Source organism: Oxyura jamaicensis, chromosome 1 (assembly GCF_011077185.1).
Source record: "Oxyura jamaicensis isolate SHBP4307 breed ruddy duck chromosome 1, BPBGC_Ojam_1.0, whole genome shotgun sequence".
NCBI classification, from domain to species: Eukaryota; Metazoa; Chordata; class Aves; order Anseriformes; family Anatidae; genus Oxyura; species Oxyura jamaicensis.
In genome coordinates, this window is record NC_048893.1 from 101,502,820 (window position 1) to 101,521,525 (window position 18,706).

At 39.2% G+C, this 18,706-nt stretch overlaps 1 protein-coding gene and 1 long non-coding RNA gene across 10 annotated transcripts in view; both read right to left on the reverse strand.

The window, feature by feature from the left end:
- Positions 1–335: 335 nt before the first annotated feature.
- On the reverse strand, positions 336–4,065 carry LOC118160588. Its single transcript, XR_004747586.1, has 3 exons — positions 3,193–4,065; positions 897–899; positions 336–347 (listed from the first exon to the last, which is right to left on the reverse strand). It is a non-coding gene; the product is annotated as an uncharacterized LOC118160588 (long non-coding RNA).
- A 4,668-nt stretch (positions 4,066–8,733) lies between these two features.
- Positions 8,734–18,706, reverse strand: part of NRIP1 (nuclear receptor interacting protein 1) — a 100,495-nt gene continuing 90,522 nt past the window's right edge. For all 9 annotated transcript variants that reach the window (XM_035315408.1, XM_035315406.1, XM_035315403.1 and 6 more), the window contains one exon: positions 8,734–17,652. In XM_035315408.1, the coding sequence (XP_035171299.1) occupies positions 13,828–17,286 (3,459 nt within the window). In that variant the 5' untranslated portion in view covers positions 17,287–17,652 and the 3' untranslated portion in view covers positions 8,734–13,827. The remainder of the gene's footprint in view (positions 17,653–18,706) is intronic.

The window sequence follows — 18,706 nt, forward strand, 5'->3', positions numbered from 1 at the left end:
CAAAGGGAGCACCCAGGGACTTGGAGTCAGCTCTCTTCACATAGCCTTGCCTGTTTTTACCTTACTACTGCTCATTTTTCAGAACCAGATGACATTCACTTCTCTGCTAAATCCTCAAGGCCAGTATGCATAGCCTCCTACTGCTCTGCCTCTGTAGCTGTGCAGACATACCCACCCCAGCTGTAAATGAGTTGGCGTGGGCACCTGAAGCATTTCCAAGAACATCAGAGCTTTTAGCTAAAGATGTAAAAACCTCCATACATATTTTAGACTTCTTAATATATTAAAAAAGGCTTTTTGCATTTTTTTTCCTCCCTTGGCAATTTAATAACTTCTTTCTCACTCCACTTTTGATCTTCAGTTTTTCCCTATACTTATTCCTTTTTTCACAGAATGTTTTTTAGGGGATTACTGGGGAACCCCACAGTGAAAGGTCCCTTTTCTGATCACCAACATGGTACAGGCTGTAGATAATAATTCTTGTTTCAAGTTTAGAAACAAAACATCTCCTCCAGAAATTAGGAATACCAATACCTAGGTAGCAAATTTACCATTTAAATAAATAATTCCCCTCCTCCATTCTTGTTCTATTTAACTTTTTTTTTTTTTTTTTTTTTTTTTTTCCCTAAATTTTAGAAGATATTGAATACTGTGGTTTGCTTCAACTCCTGAGAATTAGCTCAGCACTATCTGTAAACAGTGTTTCTTTACTAACTACAAATCAAGCTCAGGTAGTACCATAGTAGTTCAGTTCCATATATGCACATTTTTTCCTCTTCCCCTTCCTCCTGAACTCTTATTTTTTCATTACCTTCAAAAACCACCTTCAAGCCCCCCCCCCAAAAACCTCTCTTCACCAGTTCATCCTTCTTCTCTTTCCTCCTCCTCTCCCTCACGGCCTCTTCAAATGGGAAGTCATCTTTCTCCTCCATCGAGAATAAAATCCACCCCACACAGGAGAACTGATGCCAGATCCACTTCAGTCTTCCAAAGAATTTCACCTCGGATGACTTTCCCCCCTCCTCCTCTGAGCTTATTCTCTTCACAATACTTTTCAACAATGACCTCAGCCAGATTCCTTCACTACTGCTAACTTGTACCAGCACTTAATGTACTTTATGTGCCTGCAGTGTTTTTTCTGAGTTTGTAATAGGCTGCAAATTCCTTGAAGCATGTCTCATTATATTTTGTATAGCTCCAATCACTCTGTCTGTACTTAATAAATAATGGCTACTCTACAAGAATGCTCACTGTACACCCCTACTGTTTTAAATATCAGCCCTTGTATTGTCAGATTTCTTAATTTTTCTTTTGTCTGCATGAGTCATTGTGCCCATCTACTGCATGTGTTTATGGACACACGCTCATTCACATTTCTCTCCACAGAAAGAAACGCTAAAATAGTCCTGTGCACTGAAATTCCTCATTTTTTGCAAATAAAACCAAGAATTTTGGATTTACTGGTGACACAGTTTTAAAGGTAGTCCACTTCTTTATTCTTCCTAGAAAAGTACCCTTTCTCTACCCAAAACATAATCAGAAAGTATAAAAGCACTGTTTGTGTTATTCAAAAAAACCGATCCAGCAAAACCTATTTTAGACACAAGGTCCCATGTTTAATTTGCCATGCTGTAGACATAATATGTGGCGGATGATAAACAAACAACATGCTAAACATACACTGAAATTGTGAACACTGGAGCTAAGCCTAAGAGAAAGAGCTTTATGTTGAGGAAAACACAGTGAGGTGTAGCCCAGCTGAGAAAAAACAGTCATCGAGCTCCATAAGCATAACCATAACAAGGCTCTCACTGCTGCAAGGTCTTATTTACTTGTCCAAGCCTATTAGGGGTTAGATCTGCAATACGATTGTAAGCCTGGGGTCAGCTTTCATGGGTTTCAGGTAAAAATCATAGCCAGTCCTCTGCTTCCACTTTGGTTACTCTCTGGCTTCAGAAGCCTTTCTTCCACTTTCTTTATCATTATCTGCTTTTAAACTTGCTCATTTAATGCCTTGTAATTGAGTTATATTTCCAAAATATTTCTCTCGCATGTACATTTTAACCTAGTTTTACTCAAAGGTCTCATATGAGATGATCAAAGCAGGGGCAGGGTTACAGAGTGCGGTTTCAATATCTGATGCAGAGACAGGAAGCAAAAGAGACAGGAGCTGCGAAGTTGACTTTTTGCTCTGTGACCCTTCACTTGCAAAGACATTTCTGACAGACAGGTTGCCAGAGCACACCAGTTCCAACACATCCAAGGATGTTCCCAACCAATGGGAATCTTCACATTTAGGTGGTTTAAATAATAATGCCAAATCATATGCTAAGCATTTTAACACACCAAACTCAACGTAGGACAAACGACACCTTTTTTTCTATTTTGGGTACATACACAGTTGATGCTCCACTAGCATTGAAGTCTCCCTAAAACAAGAAGTCTTTTTAGTTCCATTTAAACATGCAATGACCATATGCCCTACCTGAAATTTTATGAAAACCCACAATGCAAAACTGAGGGTTCTGAATAAGTTTTGGGACTATCCTTCCTCTCTTGAGGAGGATGGTGGTAGGTAAAAGTCAGTCTTGACAGGGTGCAGGCTCAGCCTGGCTTGATTTACTTGACTACTATCCTGTTTATTTCCAAATACGGTGGCAAGAGCAACCCTTGATCATGGCAGGAAAGCTGCACTGATGACAGCTGAACTTGAGTAAAGAGCGATGCAGTAGCTGTAACTTCTGCTACAGAAAAAGAAAACAGTAAACAGGGACTTCTGCTTTTCCAGGAGCCCCATAATTTTGGCTCTGTAACTAGACTTTGCTTGCTGAGAATCTATAACAAGGCCTTCTAGTACCACACTGCCTCTCCTGAGATCCTTTTCTGAATGTTCATCTTACCCTGGACTTTTTCAGCAAGCCCAACCCAGTCAATATTCCCTTCTGGCTCTGGATGCTACCATCTATCTACCAGCTGGCCACTGTGGACCCTCCAGCCCATCGAGCAGCAGGAGCCAGCAGGGCTCAGTTACCACAGCCCCTTTCTGGTATCTTGTTTACTCCCTGCCAGATCCCAGATGAGACCTATCACGACAGGAAATTGCACACTATCTAGAAAAGACACAGAGCACCATTCCAAGTACTCCTCCTTTCACCAAGCTGACTGTCTCCTGCCCTCGATATTTTTTCTGACACTGGATTTAGTCCCATAAATACCACTCATTCACCCCTTTTTCTCTTCCTGGTTCCCAGTCCAGAAAAATACAAATGTGTCTAGCAGAGGAGCTGAGAGAGCTCCAAATGGCTGGCATAGCTGCTCAAAAATAAAGGAGCTCTACCCTGCCCTATAGACGTTGCTACAGCTGTTAAGAGTTTGATCTTGTATGCTGAATCCCCTACCTTCCTGCAAAGCATGGGGCTCTGCGTTACAGGCAGCCATACTCCCCATCAAAATGAAGAGCACCAGCTTGGCTGCGATGTAATCATGTTTGCTTTGGGCCAACTGGGCATGTGCTTGAAGGATGGCACAGCTTTGCCTCCAATGTGAGGTAACGTGAATATTAGTGGATGGATATCTGGAAGCTGCCGGCTACTTTTGCAGTCTATGCTCTATGTGCTGCCAAAAATTTCCGTATCCCCTTGATCCAAACTGGGAGATAAAAGAACTGAACTAGGCAGAAATGTATACAGTGCTCAGTATCTCATGTCACTAACATTACCACTTACCACTCCAGGCATCCTAGCAGCGAGGAACAATGGTTAGCCTGGGTCAGAGGAGACTTCTGTTCTGAGCAGGAGGTTCCTGGAAGTGTCAGGAGACATTTTGCATGCCAAGTTGTAGCACATTACAGGCGTAGCTTGAAATCAAACAAGGGATAGCAAGCTCTTTTTATTTTTCTTTTTCTTTTTCTTTTTTTTTTTTTTTAGCATAAGCATAGCACGTTTATGTAAGAATAGAAAAAGATGACAAGAAAACTGCAATAGTGCATTTCTTACCAAAGTGAACCAAGTTTTCAAGTGCTAAGCAGATGTGCTACGAACAATACTGAAAAAATCCACTGAAACCACTGGATACATAAAAAAAAAAACTCATCTTTTTATGTAACTGGGTTTATCCTTAAACCTTTGATGCAAGCTTGAAAGAACGGGATGTATTCAATACAATAGCTGCTGTTTGTTTCTTGACAATCACTCCTTTTGCTTCTAAATTAATAACTACAAACCTGCAAAATCCAGGATGATTCTTTGGTCTGCTAACGTTTTTCAGCTGGGGATTTCAGTACCTTCTCTTCTTCCATCATCAGCTGCCACTGTTTTGTTCAGAGAGAGCAGCCGCCACCAGCTCTCAGCATCAGGTCTCCTACAAACGGCAGCATTTGGCCCCCTGGGAAGCAACCACTGCCCATGCCACCCCTGTGCGTCCCCTCAGGGAAACAGGTGGTGGCACAGAATGGGAGCAGCAACATGCTGCCAGCTGGGCCACACTGAGGACACACACACACACACAAAAAAAAGGCGACTCCCTCCCCCCTCCCCCCCCCCTTTTTTTTTCTCCTTACAGCCCTTCTTTTATTCAGTCCTTGGACTTGCACCTTTTATTCTGTGACATTTTAAAAAACCTTAAATAGCGTTTTGTTTTGTTTTTAAAAAGTGGCTTTGTCACTTGCACTTTGTTTCTTTCTGTCATAGTAAGCAGTGTTCTGAAGTCAGGGAGAGAGATACTGGGGGTAGATGCCATTAGAGGTCATCACCTCTTATCCCAGTGTGCAAGCGTTATACAATGCCTTGGGTAAATACTTTCAGCAGGAGAATATATATATATTCAATATAGTCATCATGAAGTACCTTACCCAAAAGCTCATTTCAAAACAGTTTTTAGTTGTAGTTGTTTTTTGTCCAAAAAAATCCCACATATTTTCCCCCTTGCCTCCTCTACCATTCATGGGCGCTGACTGGGCTACCGTGTAGTTTAAAAATAAGATGAAAGGGCTCAAAATAATAGGGAAGAGGAAGGGGAAAAAATAGCACAAGAGTTAACAGTTGCTAGCATGAGAGACAGAAGCATTGCTACTCGCAAAGATTAGCTAAACTAATTCCTTTCAGATTTACAGATCAACCGAACAGTTGTTTGTACTTCTGTATAATGAAATATAAGGCTACTCTGGATTTGAACCAGGAAGCATCTATACACTCTAAGATGTATCCAATTCTTGCTTCAGATTCTAATGAAGACTTCCCTGTGACCATGCTGAATAGAGGAAAATGAGTTGGGATTAGAAAATTAAAAGCACCTGGGAATAACATTACTGTAGTTTGCTACCCTAAGGTTCTCCTTTCCTCTCTTTCTTCCTCCTCCTCTCCTTAAATTAATTGTGGCCCATGAGGTAAGTAGTTGCTGGTTTGCCACAGCACACACAAAGGACAGCGATGCAGACACATTCAACCACTGCGGAAGTGTGCAGCAACCGAGGGAACACAGACTTCCTATGTGGCCAAAGACAAATCACATGCTGAGCCATTTGTAAGGCATGTGGGAGATTCACACAGGTTTCTATTAAAAAAAAAAAAAAAAAAAAAAAAAAAAAAGGATGTGAATAAAAAATTTTGGGGGAAAAAAAAAAAAAAAAAAAAAAAAAAAAAAAAAAAAGGATGTGAATAAAACATTTTGGGGGAAAAAAAAAAAAAAAAAGGAATAAAAGATAACATTCTAATGGCCAATAGAGATATTAGAGGAACTTCTTCACAAAGCCTTAGCAATGACAGGTCAACTGTCAGGGCAACCAACTCTAAACCATGCTTGAAGTTCACCTCTTACTGTGCTTCCCAGTACTGGTGATGACATTTGTATGTCGGTTCTAGTCAAGCAGAACTTAGAAAATTATGACATTTTGCTGTAGTTACAAAGGTGCAGACAGGCAAAGATGAAGAAGTGACAGCAACAGATTGAATAGATATGTGTCCCTGTGCCAACCCACAACTAATTTGCAGAAGTTACCTTTGAAGTCTGTACTGAAATTTTCAATTTCTGAGCAGGCAAGGGTATAACCTAAAAGTTAATATCAGCTTCAGCAAAGGCCGGAGTTGGAAAGCCTCGACTAACTTTGGAAATAATCTAGCTTGCCTCACATTCAGTGAGGATGTATCCCCACCTCACCACAGCAGACTGGGCAAAGAGATTCAAGGTCATCTAGTACTGAGAAGAGGGACAGGGAGGTATTTCTCCATCTCTCTCCCCAACACAATAAGATGCACTGAAAGCATATGTTGAGTTTAATTGTGGAGGCAGGCATCAAGCTTATCTAACAGGCACAGTCACGAGCCAATAATGTTTGTTTCACTTTCAATTAAATTCTGTGTAGTTTAATCAGAATAGTAACCTGGAAACAGTGACAAATCTCTTTATTCATTAAGAACAAGCAGTCCTTAAAAAGTCATATCAAAGTGGGCTAATGTGAGCTCAGATCAGCATATGCTCTTTCATAGCTGCAATGATATTTACCAGCAGAGAACTTTTATGCCTGCAGCACGTGCCATGCTGTCTCTCAGTCACTCTGATAATCAAAAGAAAATAAAAATACTATCAACAGTTGTTACCTGCATGTCTTAGACACTGCTCCATACCAAGGTCCATACCAAGTCCCTACAGACGTTCCCACTGGTGTGCGGCATCTCTAAGACACTGAGCAGCACCATACAGAAAAAAAAAAAATAAAAATTTAATTGTATTCTTCCGTTTCAAAAATCCCATTTTTCTTGGCAATGTTTAAGGTCAATCAAGAAACATTTGCTTTGCTTTGATTTGCAGATGTGTGTTTGTATGACTACTGCAACAAACTTTTCTACTCTGATACAGGCTTCCTCAATACACAGGCCTGCATACGACATAGCACCTGAGTCAGCATCCGTCCCTGATGCTCACAGTGCCAGTTTCACTGAGGAGCACAAGAAAGGGCTGCCAAGCCCTGTGCACATGAGTTGCTATTTATTTCCTACGTTTTGAAATCTCTGAAGCAAAACTTATTTCTTTATGCAGAGGCTGTTTTGTAATAAATCACCAACATCACATGCATCTTTTGTGAGGAACAAACCGAAGATCAAGATTCTGCAGAACCGTGGATCTGTCTGTGAGTAGTTCACTGGCGGTTTGAGGCATTTTTTAGTGAGTTTGTGAATCACTAAGCAAATGCTGTTAAACGTTCACTTGGAGTGAAACATCTCTTAGATTTACACCCTTTCAACATGCTCGTCACTCCAAAGGCTGTTTAGCATACCATACGCTCAGCTCCACAGGCCTATTTGTTCTTGAAGACAGAAAGCAAGTTTTATGTGGTGTTACAGTATATTGTGAATAAACATATTGAAATTAAAAGTGCCCGAACTCCTCCTGAGTAACACAACAACAACAACAACAAATGGTGATATTCAGGTGCCCCTAGGAAACTGCCCTAGGACATCTTCACATGGGAAATAAAGGCATATTGTTGTTTTTGTTTGGTTGGTAGAATTAAAAGAATCAAGTCAGTGAGAAAGCATGTATTTCAGAAATGATTTCCCAGCTGTATTACTATTAGAAGACTAGATTGTCTCCTTAGGCATACAGCATTTTTATGTGGCTGTATTTTGGATTAGCCATTCATCTCTGAAATCAGGTGCATGCCTATTAATGGAGAGAAGAGGCTAAGCAGAAGCTGGGTATAAGGGCCTTTTCCCTCCAAAGCACAGCTGAGCATCTCTGGTGGCATCATACGAGGACTTTAAGACAGCTAGTATCCAGACCCTGATTTACGATAACAATCAATCAAAATGCTCAGCAATACACCTCATGAAAACCTACCTGAAATCTATGGTGTTATGATTATCATTTTAAAATCAAATTTATGGATTATAATTTATACTTTCCTGAAAGCTTCCAAAGAACCTCACAGAAGCATGTTTATTTGTCTTAAGAAAACAGAAATTGTAGGATGATCCATGCAAATCGCTGTTACTGTTACCTAAGACAGTCATGACCCAACTGCTCGCATGCAACTACACAGCTCCAGACAGTGCACCTGTATGACCTCGAACAAAAATTCTCTGGGGAAATGCCACTTGCACTAATGTTGCAACCCACCAGTCGCACTGATGTTATAAACTAACTTAAAAAAACAAAACAAAATAATAAAAAAAAAAAAACAAAGCAAAACAAAACAACAAAAAAACAGTAGAATATGATGCCAACACTCCGTTAGATCTTTCTACAGCCTTCACAGGCAAACTGTGTTCATTTTTCCATGTTTGCTTAAGCACCTAAGCTCAACACAACCAAAAAGTCCCTTATGTGATGTGGGCCAAAGTAGATTTTAATTGGAAAGTACACATTTCTTGCCCTGCACAGGCAACCTGAAGATGTTTCAACGTTTGCTTAAAACAATTTTCAAATTAAAAATTCCATTTAAAGGTTTCTAGTTTATGGTCACTGATTTCAAGTTAATAAGGAGAAGGATATTTGAATAAAACATAATGGAGTGCTTTGTAAAGTAAAGCTGCTAATCTGATTTAGATCGTTTCATTTCCAGCTCCTTGATTCTGTTTCCAGTCAGTAGCCTTGCTGAAGAATACATCCCCCTAAGTTCCTTGAGATATTTTTGTTGTCAGAAATTTATATTAATAGCATTGATGCAGAAAGCCCACTAGCACTCCAATAACAAAACGTACCCATGAAATAAAGCAGATTTAAAAACCATCAAGACAATGCATTTTTCTCATTTATTCAAATCTTCTGCAGGAAGTAAACACTGAAAGATTTAAAAAAACTTCACACTGCAGTATGTACAGTTTTGTGACATCACATGAGGAAATTAATTTCTAATAAAAAATGAGACCAGTTAGATAAATTACTGAAAACACATCACAATAAAATTGGTTGTGGTAAAATTCCAAATTCTTATGTATGGCAATGAAAAATCAATATTCCTTTGTTTTACAGCAATGGAATAGTCCTGGTACAATATTTCAATTATGTAAAATGGAATCCTGAACTTACGTGACTGATTATAGTTGTATGAGTACTTCATGTTTTAAAAGTAGTTTTGCATTTTTTTCCCCAGACCCTTTTGATTTGAAGCACATTCTTTCACAAAGCTAAAATACCACAGCAGAAGTCATGTCCAGAAGTGGAATACTGTTGTGTTTTGAACTGACCTGACTTGTTAAGACATTTTTGCCAACGCACAGATGCACAGGGTCCCCCATGCACTTTTCATGCAGCAGGTTATCACAACTTTAAATAAAAGTATTTTTCTATACATTCTTCCAGACTTGCAACTGTATACATACATGCAAAAGTTTTTAAACCTATGTGATCATATTTACACTTATACATGGAATATACATAACAAAAAAAAGATTAAAAGGTTTTTCTTTTCCTTTGCATTAGAACAATACAAAATATGTATTTTTCATTAAGGAAACCACTATTTACATCACCTTTTAAAAACCAATTTCAACATATTATAGGTGTAACAAGTCAATATATTTACATTATATATAAATATATATAATATATACTTACCAGTTTACTCCTCTGTAAGATGTGGCAGAGAACAAACTGGTAATAACATGTCACTGACGTCAATGAGAGCTGTAATACTTTCACCAACATTTAACAGGGAAAATTTAAACCACTCATTTCTTTCTTTTAAAAATATTTGTAAATTAAAAATTTTAAAATATTACTAAGAGAAATGGCTAAGAAAAGTGAAAGTTATGGCTGAATTCCCTTTTGATCTGACAGTGTTTATAAACTTCTCAAACTGCGCTGACAGGTTAAGTGGTATCAGCAGAGAAGCCCTCTAGCAACACAGCTTTTATTCTGCGGATGTGTCACCCCCCTATCATTGCCTCACACTGTGGCAGAGGAGATGCTAAAAATCTGGTTACCTCAGTCCCTTACACTTCCCTCTGGAAACAAAAGGCATATATGTGTGGGAACTACAAGTCAAACCCCAGACCTATCTAGTTTGAGAGCACTGCAGCGACATGGCAGATGAAGCAGCACGAGCCTGGAGATCCAACCTCGAGCACGGCATCGGGCACTTAGCATCACAGCTGCTGCTGCTGCAACTACTCAGAGTTAAGGAAGGTTCAAGCTAATTCCAGTACAAGTCTCAAGGGGCTGCAGCTACAACTTCAGGTGTGGCATAGACACATTCCTGTCTCACTTTTTCACTGCTCCATGAGGTGGAGGCAGCTCAGCTTTCCTCCAGAAACCTCACCCGTTTACAACTGCAGCGAAACCTCCTCTCCTCCCTCCCTGCTCCTCGGATGGGGAGGTCACGCAACAGCACCTCACAGTCCCGCACCTCTTGTTACTGCTCCCATTATCTGACACAGCCCTGCTCCTCTTCACGTCTACAGTCTAAAGGCCTAGCTGCAACCTCGACCTCCTGAGCTGGCAGACTCATCTTTGAAGCCTCCACTCCCACAGGCTGAGGAAGCATACTGGGCACAGCTGAAGTACATATCCTAGCAGTAAGTATCTACTGAACCAAGAAGACCAGAGCTGATGAGAACACCAAGCATTATGCAACAAATGACCTTGGTTTGTCGCAGGGACCGGGGGAAATCAAGGATCTTTTGGGTTGCTTGGGAAAACTTGGCCAGCCATACCAGTCCTTCTGCTGGGGCAGCAAACCCAGCTCCTGCACATCCCTCTTCTGATGTAAGAACTGAGGGAAAATGTCCCAGGCATGACAACAGTGACTCCTTTTCACTCACCCAAGCTACAAGATAAAAAATAACGAAAAAGCCTTAGGTCCTCAGGTTTGAAGGCTGTAAACGTGGATGGGGCAGATTTTGAAAAAGAACTCTTCCCTAGGGAGCAGTAACACTAGTGATGCTGGAGAATTTCACATAGAAGACTGTTGCCTTTTAGCAGCTGACTGAAGAGAATTAAGTTAGCATGCCCTTCCCTCTCAAGGGCCTCATCGTTATGCTATACACTGCTTTGAGATTGCAGTGACCACAACAGGCAAGATTCTTCTATGAACAGCATGACCTACAATTAAATTCTTGTGTATTATAGTTTAAAGATTGGTGACAATTGTAATACCATTTGATTAACACCACTTAAAAGAAAGCTAAATCAACTGGTCAAACCTAACGTTTTAACTTAAATGTTTTATAAAACTTTAAAAATTAAATGTTCAAAAGTATATATTATAACAATAGACTACCATAGAATAAATACATAGGTAAAGCACACTCCTAGACTCCAATATTACTTTTTATTAGAGTTAGACTCTCTTCCCTACTTTTCATCTAATCCTTGCTTTGATGAAATTTTCACAAACAGACTATTTCACCTCCATTCAAGCTGCATTTTTCTGTGGAGCCCTTCAAACAAATTATAACCCTGTATTTACTCCGGGGAGCATCTATTATTCTATACTGTATATATTTCCTAGCTATATACATATTGTTTCAAGAAAAATAATCAATTAAGACTTTAAGAGATGTTTAATGGATGGAACAAATGCCATTTTTTTTTTTTAATATTTCTGTTGGGTTGACTCATATAAAAAGAATTCAGTTCTACTGTCAATGCAAAATATACTTTATATCATTAATGACTATTCTGTGAGACATCTGAATTGTCATTGGGCCACTTATAAATGCAAATATCAAAGACAATTTATTTCTATAATACACTTCAGACAATGACATTTAAAGTGATATTAGATTTGTGTGAAGGCTTTAAAATATAAATCTTCTTTGTACAGCCCATTAATATATTACGCTTCACCCAAATAACATAAAAATATATCTTTAAGTTGCTCCGTTATTTCTCATATAAACCAGGGGAATGTTTTATATTGGATACTGCCAAACATTTGTGTTCCCTAAAAGAAGGTATCCCCCAGGAGGATTAAACAGAATTGTGGTGCATTTTCCAGCTGGCAGACAGAAGTCCTTTTCAGTAGGGACTGCACAGGAAAGAAGGGAAACTAATCCCAGGCAGTGGGCAGAGGATGAGAAGGGGACAACAGCTCACTCTTTCTAGGTGAACCAAAAGGCTGGGAAAAGGGTCTCTGAAACAAAACCAGGAAGGAAGAGAGCAAAATGCCCCACCACTCATCTCTGCAATCTTGAGTCAAACAAGAAACAGCAGAGTTTTGTCATGTCATCAGCTCTCAATGGTGAAAATGGTCAACATTAGAAAGAGTGCAGCTTTCATTATCCATGCAAGCCAGCTACTTAGCTGTTTTCTGATAACACAGGGAGTTATCCATGAAATTAAAAGCTACAGAGAACATTTTTTTCAGAGGAGTGAAAAGTTCAGTAAAACTTTTAATGCATATAATTTAGAGGAACCAGATTTTGTCCTCCTCCTCCCCCGGGAGAAGTAAGGGCTCCAAATGGAGTTAACACTGACAGTGTTAACAGTGCTGCTTGGCTCTTCCCCAGTCAGCAATTCTTTTAAGGTGTCTCAGCTTTGACTGCAATTTTCAGTTATTCCCATCTCAGGCTGATACTGCCAGATGTTACAAATCACAGCACAGGTGGGGACTGATGAAAAGGGCAGAGGAGAATTTCTGAGACATGTCCCACTACCCATTACAAAACATGACAAAACTACAATTTTATCCTCAGTTGCAAACTGAAAAATTATTCTGAAACCGAGTTTTCTGCAGAGAAAAGGCAGTGCATTAAACTGTGCATCAGCTGTTCAGAGAGTAATAAATATTGGCAGAATATGGATTCTTTCCCCTAGTTGTAGGAAGAGGCCAACACATTTTTTCATTAAAATCCTATTCTATATTTGAGTGGAAGCCTGATGTGCTGCTTTAGTGCAGTTGGTATTCTTCATTAAAAGAAGCAAGATGGTGTTAAACAGACAATTCTGATTAGCTGCTTCACAAACTTTCCACCATTTTCCTCACAAAATCTATGTGCTAAGCTTTCTGAAATGCAGTACTCCAAGAGGCATTTTGACTTTCCCCTTTTAAGGAGGGAAATGACAGGAATGCACCAACAAAAGACTCATGTAGTATTCACACGTCATATGAAAATCTGCCTTTTATATAAAAACCTAGAAAAAAACCTTAATTGTAACTAGGAACTCTTAAATATAGCTAAGGATTTTAAGGAAGGCTTTTGTCAAAAGCTGGGCAAAGAAGAAAAATAGATTTTACACTGCTATTCTGGCAGGACCACAAACAAGATTTAAAAAAAAAAAAAAATGGAAGCACTAAAAATTACATTTCAGTGCAGTTCAGTTATTAACACTGGCACAGGTTTTCCCTGTGTGACGAGCTAATACCTTGGACGGACTGCTTCATTTCTTTATTCTTAAAATCTCACAAAACTTATTAAACATTCGGAAAAAAAAAAAAAAAAAAGGTACACTGTCTCTATGCTCAGGCTTCCAAAAATAAGGATTATTTTACAGGAAAGGGAGGAAACGCAGCATTACCACCACCTAGGCTGTACGCTTACACTTTATGTTATACCAAAGACCTGCAGATCCAAATAAGACTCTGATCAAAGAGTACTCATAACTTAATTTGATGCATACAGAAATGTCTTGTACAAATTACAACCTAACTTCATTGTGACGACCTATTGTAAAGCAAATTTTATCTACATGTATTTTAAATAACATCACCAGAAAAATAAAAAGTTTATCAAATGAAAACGTTTCAATTAGACCATGCTTTTCTAAAATCATGCTCAATTTGTACAGTAGTCAAGTTCGTATTCATTTTTATTTTTTCATTTTTTCCTTTTTTTTTTTTAAACAAAGATTCAAAACCACTGATTGTAAACTCATTGATGAGACTGTAGTTTATTCTGGCTCTTTTTTGATTGTTAGCACTTTTTCCAGAAGTCCATGCACTTCACCATTCACACCATGTTGATGAGAGGTCTTATTCCCCATATGGCTGTTGTAAGGGCTTCTTAAGTTATTAAAAGGAGTTTCAAGCTCTGCATCAGATGTTAACTCCTCTTTGATTGTAACATGAGTTGAACTATCAGTAAATGAAGGTTCATTCCAAATTTCTTTGTCGTGTGCTTCTTGGCTGCTAACAGAGTTGCCGCCTTTCTGTAACATGTAGTACAATATCGGATTGGTTTTGGTCAGTCTTGGAGAGTCTTTTTCATAGTCATTCTTGTCCATACCTGTGATAACCCATCTGATGGGACCTTTCTCACCGGGCACAGGACACACACTAAACTGGTCAGATTCGAGCCTAGATACCGTACTTCCCAAATGCTCAGGGAAGGGGGAACTGGCAGGACTTTTTACCACTACTGGATAGTGAAATGTTCTGTGATCTACACAATTGCTCTGTTGCACAGGACTTCCCATTAATGTGTTTACTGAAGAAATGCTGAATTCAGGTTTATTAATTGTTGCATTGCTTTTGTTTCCTCTTTTCTTGCCCTCCGTTAGTAAGCTATTCCTATGTTGTGACAGATCTCTCTCACAGTTTTCTGAGAGAAGCAGCTGTTTCAACACATTAAAGCCTTTACTATCTCTAGACCAACTCCTATTTTCACTTTCGTTATTTGAACCATGACTTACAGCATATTTAAATTCAGAATCACTTCTGCTGAATTTCAGTTCTTGCTGGTTTAGCAAAGGTCCATACAGTGCCTCTGTAGGAGAAACATGATTGTTTGCAGCATCAGACACATTAGTTTTCATCTTTTTTAATGGACTTTCCAAAGGCTCAGCATGAAGCTTCCTCTTCTTCGGTACTGTGCAAAGACTCTTTGATTCCAGGTGTGTTAGCTCATTGTTTCGGTGAGTTCTGTCCAGCTCATCTGCAGGGTAACTATCTTGATTTTGTCTCAGCAATCTACTTAGCAGACCATTTTTGGAAAAAGAAAAATCTTGAGGTGAAAGAGGCTCAGATTTCATCTCCTCAGATGCTGGAGAAGCAGCTGTGTTTCTCTGCAGTGAATGAATAAATCCTTGAAATTTGTTACCCTTGCACTCTCTTATTTGTTGTGCATTTGAATTATAAGGAACATTTGATTCTTCAGATGGTTCAGTTTTTATTTTCACTGTCAATATTTGCTCATTCAAAGCCTTATCTGTCTGTTCCTGAGAACCTTCATCTCTTAAAAGCACCCTCTCTTTCTTTTCACTTTTACCTTTATTGGGAGTTCCCAGAAGCAGCTGAAGGACAGTGCGCCTTTCAAGGAGATTTTCTATTTCCGAACCTGGAAGTCCTTGTTCAGTGGGTACAGACTGACAACTGAATATTTTGTTATTTTCTTCATGCATACTCAATTTATTTGTAAGCAGAGGGCTGTTCAATCTATCAATCAAGCCTACAGGTTTATCTGTGTTCCCTGCTAGCAGATGTTTGCTAGGTCTTTGTTCTTCACTTGACATGGAAGTCTGCATACCGCACTGAGCAAGATTCTGCAACAGCTTGCTGGCACTGAAAGCCGAAGAGTTTTGTGGACTATCATTTCTGCTCAGCTTGGCTCCTTGAATTTCTTTGCTTTTAGAAAGGTCTATCAAATGTTTAGATGCAGGATTCACCAGCCTGTCTGGCTGGATGCTGCAGGCATATGGTGGTGAGTTACGTTTGATGGCTAACGACTGGTGAGAGAGATTTATAGGAGAGTCTGCTTTTGTAGAAGCAAGCAAAGGTGGAGTGCTTAGTGGAGTCATTCGATTTGCACTGGGACTGTCAGTAACAGGAGTCCTTTTACCAGTCTGTACAGTGAATTTTGCCACATCAGCTGCACTGTGTGGTCCCTGAGGCTCATTACTTTTGTCAACCTTTTCTTCACTCTTATGCCCAAGTAACAACTGAAGTAGTGTTACTTTTTGATGGGGATTCAGCTTAGATGCCTTTGGAGTGTCTTTGTCTTCCTTGTTCTCTGGACAGGAAACTTTTGGATCCCAGCTATGAAGCAAAGACTGAGTCAGGTTATCCAGTGATGCAGGTGGACCTGCATCTGGTTTATCTGTCCTCTGTTTAAAGGATAAGTCTATGGGAAGACAGTTAGAATGGGAGCTTTCGTCATCACTGCTATCATCTGTGAAGCTAGGATTGTTGTCTGAATACTCATCGATAGTTGTTGGTGTGCTGCTCTCTTCATGCCCTTTTAATTGTTTGGTGGTATTCTGGCTTTTCAGGAGATGTAAGAGCAAACTGCTGTTGGGAGAGGTTTTCACATTACTCCTTTCCAAAGTACTTTTGAATCCCACATTTTTGGGAGTTGAATGTGTGATTCCCACTGAATTCTGAAACGGTGCCATATTGCTTTTGCTTGATACCATTTTGGTTGATGATCCTGTTTGACCATTGAGATGGCTTGTCATTCCTTTTGCTAAACTGAATTGGCCAGAATCTTTCTGAGAACTTTCTTGTAATCTGGCCATAGCTGCAAGTCTCTCGCTTGCTATTTGATTTGCATTTTGTGCTTTTAAAGCATGTTCCCTGGAGTACTGCTGCAAGTGAGCTTCACTTGAAAGGAGTAAAGCTAGCTGGCTGCATGCTACACTGGGCTTTGGTGAAGCAGCAGGACTAGATCGTTTCTCTACCATGCTTGCAACAGCTTGTAATCTTGCAGCACATGACAGTGGCTCATTTATCACTTTAGGTCCGCTCTGCACTGCATGAGGAGATTCTATAAACCTCTCATTGGGCAGGTTTTTTGTTATATCAGGCAGGCTGTTGTCCAACTTCTGATCCTTTGCTTTGCTCTTCTTCAAAAGAGTCTTCAGGTGACTGGATGCAACACCATAGCACCTTAAATCCTTCTCCACCTGTAAAGAATCATGGCTAAGGGAATATCCTTGCTCCTTAAGGCTCTGCCTAATCTGCTGTGACAGAGCAACACTCTGCAGCCTAGAGCTGAATGACTGAAGCAAAGAGGCAAGTAATGTGCTATCCTGTTTGCCTTTAGGCACATTTTCAACCATGCCAGCTAACAAAGCTTCCTTTTTTCCATTTAAGTCCACAATGGAATCAGACAACCGCCTTCTCTTTGCTGCATTCCAGTCTTCAGAAGACTGCAACAGTCTTGCTTTTTTGAGGTGCAGCATGCCAGATCCCTGATATGTATTTGTGTTAAGAACTGGACCATTACTTTGACAGTTGGGAAATATATTTCCAGAAATCTTAAAGTTTTGATCCTCTCCACTATGCCCAGTAGACTTTTTGTCAACTGCAGTACCTGAGCCTCCTGCTGCTTGATGCATTAGTAATCCCTCTAGGTAAGTTAGAACAACAGAATCCTGGTGCATCTCAGAGCCAAGCTCTTCTCCATGAGTCATGTTCAACAAAAGTATCCAAAAGGGCTCTGTTTCTATTCACTTCAAAGACTAGTTTGTTGCAGCTGAATTGAGATGCAGAGTTAATAAATAATAGGTAGATGTCTATAGCATTTTCTCACAAACTCTCAGAAACAATACAGTCACATTCCAAGCAGGCTTCTTCCAGTGTATGCTGTTTGATGAGCCAGATTTCCAATCATGACACTGTGTTGATATATAGAATATTTATGAAAGATGTCTAGGAAGAGTATTTAGAACACGCTTCTAAGGAAATAAAGTTCCATTAAGTATTTGCCTTCTTCACCCTTCTCCATGAACTCAGTTTGTTTTTCATCTTTTTCCATCTTCATCAAGCACGTAGAATTCCTAAGTGAAACAAAGACAAGAAAAACAGTGGTCAAGAAAAAAGAATTAGGGTAAGATCTAAATAAATTGCATCAGATTTTTTTTTAACATACTGTTTTAGACAGATAAAGGATATTTCAGCGATAACCACGTGCTAGAATAAAGTAATAATTGAGTAATGCAGAGAGTCCATGCCACTTAATCTGAAGAATTTAGTTTACTTTAAACTAGGTTTTCTGTCTCAATCATTTTCACTACGATAAGCATAGCTACTTGAAGTGATCATTGAATTTCTATACCCTACAGCTCAAAACAGGGAGTGGCAACCATGAAAATAAAATCTAAATATTGCTTAGAAAAATTTACAAATGATTTTATTTCACAGTTGCATTGATCTTTCTTCTTAATATGTAAATACACAGGTATAATCATCATCACTGTAAAAGAGAATTAATGGGAAAAGGCATGCCTAAAGTCAGTGTTTAGGTTCATGTTGAATCTGTATCAAATACCTGTTTTCAAAATAAGTAGCAACATGTATGACCACACTTCTGTTTAGCAGGTAGATGATGCTGCCAGAATTAGAAACCAAATTGCCACTGTTGCCCAGGATTATCTAGTAACGCAAAATCTGGCATGATAGCACAACATGGAGGAAATCTTCATTCTTTAAATCTCTTGTTGTTAGAAGATAAAGGCAATACGAATGAAGAAAAAGGTGCTTCCTGGTAGATCTTTGTTGGAAGATATTCATTTTTACATCATTTCCATGTATTAAATGTAAAATGGTGGAAAAACAGGCCTTCCTTGAAGACTATTATTTTCAAAGTAATTCTTCTAGAACATCTCTACACAATACTTCCTTGAATAAGACATTATGCTATAAAAAGCTGTTTTGAGAAACAAAACAGTGACTCTTATGTTAGATGCATCTCTTTAGGATTTAAATATTACTATTACACCAGTCAACGACAGCATGAACAGTTCAGACAGTCAACACAGTTCAATACTGAAATCATTATAGCACACATGCCTATTCCTCCTCTTTCTAAATTGGCATGAATATTCAATATGT